Source organism: Microtus oregoni, unplaced genomic scaffold, assembly GCF_018167655.1.
Source record: "Microtus oregoni isolate MIOR12 unplaced genomic scaffold, Mior012 000023F_ref0000262, whole genome shotgun sequence".
Lineage (NCBI taxonomy): Eukaryota > Metazoa > Chordata > Mammalia > Rodentia > Cricetidae > Microtus > Microtus oregoni.
This window is the reverse complement of record NW_024543082.1, coordinates 14873957-14885000: the sequence shown is the minus strand read 5'-3', so window position 1 is coordinate 14885000 and position 11044 is coordinate 14873957. Positions and strand designations below refer to the sequence as shown.

Sequence of the window (11044 nt, the reverse complement as noted above, 5' to 3'; positions counted from 1 at the left end):
GGGTCCAGTTTGATCCCATGCTCTTTTGTTCCCAGTCCAGCTGGATTTGGTGAGCTCCTATTATATCAGGCACACTGTCTCAGTGGGTGAGCCAACCCTTCATGGTCCTAACTTCCTTGTTCATATTCTCCCTCCTTCTGCTCTTCAACTGGACCTTGGGAGCTCAGTTCAGTGCTCCGATGTGGGTCTCTGTCTCTGTCTCCATCCGTTGCCACACGAAGGTTCTATGGTGATATTCAAGATGGTCATCAGTCTAACTTCAGGACAAGGCCAGTTCAGGCTTGAATTTTGCATGCAAATGGATGGAAGTAGAAAACACTATCCTGAGTGAGATAACCCAGACCCAAAAATATGAATATGGTATATACTCACTCATTAGTGGTTTCTAGCCATAAACAAAATGACATTGAGCCTATAGTTCATGATCCTCGAGAAGCTAAGTATCAAGATGAACCCAAAGAAAAACACATATAGATCCTCCTGGAAATTGGAAGCAGACAAGATTGCCAGGCAAAAGTTGGAAGCATGGGGACAGGAGGGTAGAGGGAGACGGAGGAAGGGAGAAAGAGGGGAGAAGGGGCATGGTATGGGACAATTATCTATTTTCTGTCAATTCCCAAAAAATGGACTATACATTTTTTTTTTAAAAAGGGGGGGGGGGGAGTGGTGTGGGACAATTGTCTGTATTCTGTCATTTTTATGTTTTAAATAACCACTAATTGGCCAGTAGCCAGGCAGGAAGTATAGGCAGGACAACCAGACAGGAAGAAAAGGTGGGTCAGTGAGAACAGGAGAATTCTGGGAAGAGGGAGGCTCCCTCTGTAGTCCTGGCCAGACACAGAAGAAGCAAGATGTGACTACACCGCTGAAAAAGGTACAGAGCCATATGACTAACACAGATAAGAATAATGGCTAATGTAAGTTATAAAAGTTAATAAGAAGCCTGAGCTAATGGGCCAATCAGTTTATGATTAATGTAGACTTCTGAGTGATTTCTTTGGGACTTAATGACAGTGGGAACTGGGCAGGACAGAAACCTCAGACAACAGGGGAGGGTTGGGGAGAGGTTGGGGAAGTGGGATGGTTGAGATTGAGGAAGGATGGATATGGGAGTAGGGAAGGAGATATCTTAATTGAGGGAGCCATTTTGGGGTTGGCAAGAGGCTTAGCTCTGGGGGACTTCCCAGGAGTCCACGGGTCAGTGGAGAAGAGGGTGTCTGAACTGGCCTTGTCTTGTAGTTGTACTACTTGACTATCTTGAATATCACCATAAAACCTTCCTCTGGCGACAGATGGAAACAGAATGTTTTCTTTAAAAATGCATGGCATTGTTAGTGTCATTGTATGCTTTGTCTGTTAAAGGCCAATGAAGTTGGTATTTAATGAAGACTTTATATTACACAGGTTTTAGAATTACTTCTTGCATTCTGTGCAGTGTCTCAGCTGCGCCACGTGCTCAGTCAGATGATGTTTGAACAGTGTCCATCTGCCAACAGCATTCTGGGAAGCCGTCCTAAAAGCTTAGAACCTACTGTGGCTCTGCTTCGTTGGTTAAGCCAACCTTTGGATGGATCTGAAAACTGTTCTGTTTTAGCACTGGAATTGTTCAAGGAAATCTTTGAGGTAATGAAATGATTGACAAATGGACTTTTCTGCTTTCACTTAACAATTTGTTTTATGACACTTTTATGTAAGCCAATTGTTCACACATGAGATAAAATTAATTATACTCCAGACTGTATAAAATTCAACTACTGAGGGTTTTGTTTCCTGCAGACTCACATGCATTAGCATTTTCCATGTTTCTACTGAATGCTTTGTATGTATTTTCTTACATAGGTACATACATACATGTAAAACTTTCTTAAACTATCTAATTTATTACACAGAATCTATGTGATTTCCTATTGTGCTTTGGTTGTTTTCTTTCTCACATTTTGTCTGCTGCCTTTTATTAATTCTATAAAATATTGATCTTAATTCGTGAAATGAGACAGGATGCAGACAGATGCAATGCACTTAGTAGAATGAAGACAAATAATCTTGAGCTGTAGATTATGCTACTGGGCAATTTAACATTATCTACTGTTCACCTGCTTTTATACTCATTCAGCCTCTCCGGTCTTCCATATTTTTTTCAATCTCATAATTAGATACTATGCACAAATATGTATGTGACTGATCAAGTCTATTCATAAAAACTTTTGCATAAATTGCTTTTTCTGTTTTTCTAGGTCCTGACTGATTATAGCATTTAAAAAACCTTTGAAATTATTTGTGATTTTACACTATAAAAGTCAGTCACTTACTATTTAATTTCATTTTGCAAATTCAGGTTATTGTCATTAAACACTAAACATTTTACAATAACAATTAAAATCGTGGAATCCTTTAAAATGTCTTTTTTACAAAATCATATGGCTTCATTTGAGAAAGAAGCCAGGGTAAACCTGAAAGATGGCTAACATGGTAAACTGTAAAACATAGCTTTAAAATAGAAGACTTGAATGAATGGACTATTGAAATAAATGGTAAAAATTTAAAGAATATGTTATAGCTCAATAATGACTGTTTTGTGTTATGTGTTCCATATTTTCAATTATTCTTGATGATCAATTTTCTAGGATGTCATTGATACTGGTAACTGCTCCTCAACTGACCGTTTTGTGACCCTTCTGCTGCCTACAATCCTTGATCAGCTTCAGTTCACGGAACAAAATCTGGATGAGGCCTTAATAAGAAAAAAATGTGAAAGGATGGTCAAAGCCATTGAAATTTTATTAAATATCCTTTACCATAATATAAATGAAAAGTATAAAACTCCAATTTTGTCTTTATTTGTAATCTTATAAGTTCTTGCGTAATATCAGAAATAGTGTACCAAGGAACTGGAGAGATAGCTTAGTCATTAAAATGCTTCCCTTGAGAGCATGAGGACTTGAGTTTAGTTTCCAGCAACCCACATGGAAACGTCAGACAAGCATGATGGTGTGGGCTTGTAGTCCTGGGGCTAGGGAAGCAGAGACAAACCTGGGGATTGCTGGCTAGCTGTTGACCTCGTGGAGGACCTCCAGTCCATGAGTAACCCTGCTCAAATAAACAGACTATGGTTCTGAGGATGACACCCTAGGTTGTCCTCTGGCCTCCATTTGTTTGTGCATACGAAAACATGTATGAATACGCACTACATAGTAAGAAAAAGGATGTTGAACTGAAAATTAAACAAAGTTTCAGGGATACCTGAAAAAGTTCTCCAGGTTTTCTGTGTTTAATTTATGCTTAAAAGTACTTTTAGAACTCTTTTTTTTTTAGATACATCCTTGTGTGTGCATGTGGCCACTGCAGAGGATCAGACTAATCACCTATTATTTACTATTGAACTACATTCCCACCCATAAATGTTCTTAAAATATGATTGTTTTTAAATAACAGTTTGAGCTTTGAAGGCATATGCTGAGGTGACTCCTTATAACTCTCCTGCAGTTTTTATGCCTGTTACTACTTCTGTGAGTTTTTGGCCGATGTATCAGTGCATAAGCAAATACTGATACAGTTTTCATGATTTTAGCCCCCATCCCCTTTGTGTGTGATTGTTTAATCTATTCTTGTGTTTCTTGTTTGTTTGTTTTGTTGTTGTTGTTTGTGTGTTTGGTTTGTTTGTTTGTTTGTTCTTTGTAGTTTTGGAACCTGACCTGGAAGTAGCTCTTATAGACTAGGCTGGCCTTGAACTCACAGAGATCCTCCTGCCTCTGCTTTCCGAGTGCTGGTATTAAAGGCATGCACCACCACTGCCCAAATATTCTCGTGCTTCTGACATGTACCAAGGTTGAAAATTACTGCTATAGAGGCGAGCAGTTCCTCTGTTTAACCTTAAAGGTGTTTTATAATGTGGCACTTTTTTTTCTGATATTCATAGTAATTTATAAATTATGAGGATATAACTCCCTATAATACATCCAATGTTCATTGAAACATTTTGATTACTGCTAATAGGTAAATAAATAAGTAAACAAACATCCAGTGAAGACCTATCCTTTCTCTGCTTTTACCGTGTGTTAAACACTTTTATGAGTCCATCTCTTGCTATTTACTAGTCACCTTAATACTTTGAAGTTTCACTTTTCTAACATGCCTTAAAGCAATTAAATAATTACACTGGATTGCAGTGATGCAATAGCTTGTTTGAAATTATTCTGAATGCCACAAGTTATATATAGCTACACACTATATACCAAGTATTTTGATTTCTGTGTGTCTTAACCAAACTTAACCTCTGTGTGGAGATGACACTCTAAAAATGCATATTGTAAAAATATTGACTACTATAAAGTGTACCACGCTGATTGAACAACAGTTTACATATGGCAAGATTGACCTGGGATTTGGAACAAAGGTAGCAGATTCTGAATTATGGTGAGTATTTCAAATCCAAAAGGCATACTGGCAGTAAAAATTATAAAATATAGTTATCATATTTAAGAATCTTCCCTAATTATGTTTTATTAACTCAAAGGATAGCTGGAAATTGCTTAAATTTTGAATTAAAAATTCAATTTATGCATACTTCTGGAAGTTTTGACATCTGCAGTTTATATCTTAGTAGGACTTTTTCTTTCCTTTGCATGCGTGTGAAGGAGAGATTACAGATTCTGAACATTTCTCTTCTGAAACTCCTTTTGACATGGCCATGGTTATTTAATTTTTGCTTCATTTAATCTTACATTTTTAAAGAGAAAAGCGTGACAAAATGGATAGTTTTATTACCAGAAAGCCAGTCCCTGCTGAAAACTTAATAACAAAGACAACTCCTCTCTTCTTCACACATCAGAGCTTTGGTTAAAGGTGGATGCTCACAGAGTAATGAGCAATTATTTATGCCCCCTCCCTCTCGTGAGCAAGTTTTCCTAATGAATATTTATTGAAACCTAATAAGTGCCAAACACTAAAATTTGTTCCCATTTCCATAAATAACTATCAGCAAGTGTTGTCTTCTTTGTTTTTTCTTTCTTTGTGTAACAGCTCTTAGCTGTCCTGAAGCTAGCTCTTGTAGACCAGGCTGGCCTCAAAGAAATCCAAATCCACTTACCTCTGCCTCCCAAGTGCTGGGATTAAAGGCATGCACCAACACCACTGCCCGTCAGCCATTGTATTCTTTGTGTGTGTGTGTGATAAGTATGAGGTCATTTGACCACAGCTTGTATGGATGTCAGTACAATCTGAGGTGGAAAGACCCTTACCATTGGACCATCTCACCAGTCCTCTTTTATACTTTTTACTCCCTTTCAGATGCAAACTAAAGTGAGTGCATGGTCTTGGATAATTCATTCTCTTCATATTAGATTTTGTTCTTAACTTTAGAAACAGTTACTGAAACTGAAATGATGCATGTTCTAATACTTGTATTTAATTCAGCAGACATTTGTACCATGTTTGTATTTAAGAGTAGATCTGAAATTTATATTCAGTATTAACTTGTTCTTTCTGGAACTCAAGTACTAAAAATACTAATTTTTAAAAATATTTTAATTCTTAGAAGTAATACTTTATCTTTTTGAGTTTTATAAGCAAATTTGTTAGATTTTTCATTTACTGTAGGATTATAGACAAAAATATGCTAATTTTCTTGTTTTCTAATTTAAATGTGATGACTTTTATTTTTAAAAGCAAACTTGCTGCTGATGTAATTTTGAAGACTCTTAATTTGATGAACAAACTAAAACAACTGGTTCCTGGTATGGAAGTAAGCTTCTACAAAATCCTTCAGGTAACTTCAGACTTTTCGCATATTTTATTGTCATGTGTTTGTTTGTGTTCATGTTTGTACATATATTTTATATTTACATAGTCTTGTGGTATGTATATGTTTAGATACATGCATGTGGAAAGCCAGTGTTGTCTGTCTTCTTCAATTCCTTGTTTTCCCTTTTTTTTTTTTTTTTTGCATCAGAGTCTCACTGTCCTAGAGCTCACCAGTCCAGCTAGCCTGGCTAATAGATGAGCTCTAGAGTTCCAGCTCTCTGTCCCTATCTCTCTACTTCCTACTCCTAGGGATAAGACTACAGATGTGACACTAAGTCCTGCATTCTCGGTGGGGACTGAGGATTGAACTCAGGTCCTTGTGTCTGAGCAGCATCTCTACTTCCTCTATCATGGTTTGTAATAATTCTCCCTTTGTTTCTTTCTTCATTTCTTGTTTATTTATTGAGACTACCTATCACCATGTAGTTCAGTTTGTCTCTGAACTCAGCTTTCTTCTGCCTTGACCTCATAAGTGCTAGGATTATAGGCCCATGCATTGTGCCTCTATTATGTATTTCTGCTTTAATATTCTACATCCTTCAGGATATTTTTCTTAGAATTGGTCATGAGAAAGAAGTTGACAGTTCTATCTATTGTAATTAGAATAGTCTCATTATATATCTTAGAAACTTAAACTAACTTCCTCCAGGTTCTAAGGTAGTAATTTCCCAGCGATTCCTTTCATTATTTTTGTACTTGCAGCTTTCTTGATCTATGTAGCCATTGGGAAAGTCTCTCTCTCTCTCTCTCTCTCTCTCTCTCTCTCTCTCTCTCTGTTTGTGTGTGTGTGTGTGTAATTATACACCTATGGGTGACAAACGTGTGACGGCTTAAGGGTGACTTTGAGTATAATTCCTTAAGCTCTCCTTGTCCACTTTTTTTTATCCCCCTTTGGGGTCTCTTCACTGTTCTGGATCTCACCACCAAGCACCACCAAGGAAAGTAGGCTGGTGGCTAATGAGCTGCAGGAATCTGTTCCTCTGCCTCCCCAGCAGGGTGGTTACAAGCACATACCCAGCACTCATTATGGCTCCTTTGTATTAAACTCAAATTTACTAACTGGACCATCATCCCTAGGTGAGCTTTTCATTTTGATCAGAGTTGGTGACATGAAATAGTAAGAGGTTAGAAAACATCTGAAAGAAAGGGACTAATAAGATTGGTGAGGGTTTGCTGAAAATAGCACAAGCTTACAGTATAGTAGCTGAAAAGTTCTAGATGTTTTCAGAAAGCAAAGTTAGAACAGACTTAATTTAAAGATTTATTTCTATTTTACTTCCTACTCTGCCACAAACCCAAAGCTTAACACATGCCATATAAGTACTCCATTACAGGGCTACACTACCAGTCCTCATTTGCATTTCAAGAATTAGGGAACATCTAATTTTGTAAAATCCATGTGTGTTCTTAGCTCGGCTGGAGGTGGTGGGTTTTATAGCTAGAAAAGAGTTCATGAAAAGAAGAGTTTCCCTGTCTTTTACTTTCCTTATAGGAGAAAGGGCTTTTTATGCTACTATAATCTATCTTGCTTGTTTTTGAAAAAAATCAAGCTGGAGATTTTTTTATTATGTAATACTTAGCTCATCGGACTTCAGTTTTTTTTTTTTGGTTTTGTTTTTTGTTGTTGTTGTTGTTTGGTTTTATCTGGTTTTCTGTGTTTAGGCCACGGTTCAACATTACCCATGTTAATTATCTATATTACCTAGTTTATAACAGTTATTTAACAAAATTGCAAAATTATTTTTTTCTTTTTTTTGTTTTTTTGTTTTGATTTTTTTTAATTTATTTATTTATTAAGGATTTCTGCCTCTTCCCCGCCACCGCCCCCCATTTCCCTTCCCCTCCCCCTATCAAGTCCCCCTCCCTCATCCGCTCAAAGAGCAATCAGGGTTCCCTGACCTGTGGGAACTCCAAGAACCGCCCACCTCCATCCAGGTCTAGTAAGGTGAGCATCCAAACTGCCTAGGCTCCCACAAAGCCAGTACATGCAGTAGGATCAAAAACCCATTGCCATTGTTCTTGAGATCTCAGTAGTCCTCATTGTCCGCTATGTTCAGCAAGTCCGGTTTTATCCCATGCTTTTTCAGACCCAGGCCAGCTGGCCTTGGTCAGTTCCCAATAGAACATCCCCGTTGTCTCAGTGTGTGGGTGCACCCCTCGCGGTCCTGAGTTCCTTGCTCATGCTCCCTCTCCTGCTCCTGATTTGGACCTTGAGATTTCTGTGCGGTGCTCCAATGTGGGTCTCTGTCTCTGTCTCCTTTCATCGCCTGATGAAGGTTAATATTCAGGTGTTGAAATATGAGCGGCGGGGCTGCGTCCCCAGCACCCCGGCCGCCTGCTAGCTCGTGCCCCGAAATAACAACACACAAACTGTATTCATTTAAACACTGCTTGACCCATTTCTATCTAGCCTCTTCTAGGCTAATTCTCACATATTAATCTAGCCCATTTCTATTCATCTGTGTGTAGCACCCCAAGGTGCGCTTACCGGGAAGATTCTAGCCTACGTCCATCCTGGGTTGGAGCTTCATGGCGTGTGTCTGCCCGGGAGCGGGGCATGGCCTCTCTTCTGAGGCGTCTGCTCCCTAGAGGAGAGCTGTCGAGTCTGAGCTCACTTCCTCTTCCTCCCAGCATTCTGTTCTGTTTACTCCACCTACCTATGTTCTAACCAATAAAATGAGCCAAGGCAGTTCCTTTATTAGCCAATGACCTTCCTCCATCATTCAGGAGGATGCCTATATGTTTGTCTTTGGACTCACCTTCTTATTTAGCTTCTCTAGGATCGCGAATTATAAGCTCAATGTCCTTTATTTATGGCTAGAAACCAAATATGAGTGAGTACATCCCATGTTCCTCTTTTTGGGTCTGGCTTACCTCACTCAGGATAGTGTTTTCTATTTCCATCCATTTGTATGCAAAATTCAAGAAGTCCTTGTTTTTTACTGCTGAGTAATACTCTAATATGTATATATTCCATACTTTCTTCATCCATTCTTCCATTGAAGGGCATCTAGGTTGTTTCCAGGTTCTGGCTATTACAAACAATGCTGCTATGAACATAGTTGAGCATATACTTTTGTTGTATGATAAGGCCTCTCTTGGGTATATTCCCAAGAGTGGTATTGCTGGGTCCAGGGGTAGGTTGATCCCGAGTTTCCTGAGAAACCGCCACACTGCTTTCCAGAGTGGTTGCACAAGTTTGCATTCCCACCAGCAATGGATGAGTGTGCCCCTTTCTCCACAACCTCTCCAGCAAAGGCTATCATTGGTGTTTTTTATTTTAGCCGTTCTGACTGGAGAGATGGCTTAGAGGTTAAGAGCATTGCCTGCTCTTCCAAAGGTCCCGAGTTCAATTCCCAGCAACCACATGGTGGCTTACAGCCATCTGTAACGGGATCTGATGCCCTCTTCTGGCCTGCAGGCAAACACGCAGACAGAATATTGTATTTTTTTCTTAATTAAGCTAATGAAGTAGCTTAGAAAGGGTGAGGGTGCATGTTCAGATAGAACAGAAGCTGAACTGAACCCATAGGCTGTGACAGTGGGCTCTATAACATCATTGTGCTGAAGAGGCGTGGTTCACAGTTGGCTGAATTAGTTGCTAGTCAGTGTAGGCATGAGCAATTAATTTTCCATCTTTGTACTTCAGATACCTTTACCGCAAACAACAATTAGTGATTCTCCACTCTGGGAAAAATTGTGAAGGGATTCTGCTGAGAGTAGTGAAGGCTGAATTGTGCTTAAGTACCTACAAATCATTATAAAAGCTTCATATTAATATTTTCTTCATTAGTAGTTTTTCTTTAAAGAATTGAGTGAGGGCAGGGGAAATGACTCAGTGAGCAAAGTGCTTAAAGTTTAGATTCCTAGAACCCACATAAAAGGTTCTGTATTCCAGCGCTGAGAGGCAGAGACTGCAGGACACAGGGCTTTCTGACTAACTGGTAGCCAGTTAGTGAGCTCCAGGTTCCAAGAAAGACTCCTTATTAAAAAATAAAGTGGAAAGCAATAGAGAAAGACATCTAACATAGATCTCTGGCCTCTATACCTATATACATATCAAAACATGCATAGCAGCTAGTCATTTTTCCTTTCAGTTTTTAGATGTTTTTCACGATAGCTGATTTTAGAGCTGTGGCTACTAGTGTGAAATACTGGCAAAGGAAATTTGAGGCGTACTGCTTTAGTCATTAGTTTTCTAATTTGCATTCATTAGTTCAAATATTTATTCAATGACTTTAACAATTATCGGCCAAAGTTTTCATTTATTAGAAATAAAACAGTATCTAAATACTATTTTATTTTGAACAATTTAAATTTATCAAAATATTTAAGTTATAATTCTGATAAGCATAATTTAAAACAAGAAGCCTTTTGCTGGATAATTCTTAGTTTCTCTATGGACTGCAATACAGTACATATAGCTATAAGGTGGAAAAGTGTAAGGACATGCAAGCATCATGTTGGAGTACTTTAGAATGCTCTTACTTTTGACTAAAGACTCAGCAGTATGTGAGTCTTTCTTGCTGACACTTACTTGTTGGTTTTTGATTTGTTTAGGATCCACGTTTGATTACTCCATTGGCTTTTGCTTTAACATCAGATAATAGAGAACAAGTACAGTCTGGATTGGGAATATTGCTGGAAGCTTCTCCACTGCCAGATTTCCCTGCCTTAGTGTGAGTTATAATCATTTGCAGTATCTCTTAATACAATTAGATATCGTGCTGTGTTTCTTCATAATCTTCCACGCATATTTACTACTAAATTGTTGAAACTGAAGATTTTATTGTAATATCAGTAGTCTTTCAAATAATTAAAATTCTGATTTCTGTAATGGAAAATGACAAATACTTTATCAAAGAAAACATAGATGCAGGTGATTAGCAGTATTCATCGTGCTGTTCTGAACATAAACTCTAGGCACTGAAGCTTGAACCAATTGCTTTACTTTCTTTTGGAGAAAGAACTTTTCCTTTCTGGTTTATTTGCCAAGGAGTCCTAAGAACTACGTTAACTCATACTAAGCTGGGAAGGATCGATGTGGGAGATTCTGAAAGAAATATTAAGTGTTTTGTCATAAGCTGGAGTAGATGATGGCCAGGCCGAAAAAAAAAAAAATACTACATTCTTTCATTTCAGATAATAGAATTGAATATGCTGTGGGGTTTATTGCTTGTTTGTTTTGTTTTCAATTAGGTTTGTGTCAGAGGGAGAGAATATGTAAACTGAATGGTACTGTAGT

General features: G+C 38.1%; 1 protein-coding gene across 1 annotated transcript in view; it reads left to right on the top strand.

Annotated features, from left to right (window-relative positions):
• Cip2a (cellular inhibitor of PP2A) overlaps positions 1–11044 on the top strand; it is a 36008-nt gene that overhangs the window by 12247 nt on the left and 12717 nt on the right. The window contains exons 9-13 of the mRNA XM_041673153.1: positions 1405–1623; positions 2625–2784; positions 4272–4413; positions 5665–5764; positions 10360–10478. Of these exons, the coding sequence (XP_041529087.1) occupies positions 1405–1623; positions 2625–2784; positions 4272–4413; positions 5665–5764; positions 10360–10478 (740 nt within the window). The remainder of the gene's footprint in view (positions 1–1404; positions 1624–2624; positions 2785–4271; positions 4414–5664; positions 5765–10359; positions 10479–11044) is intronic.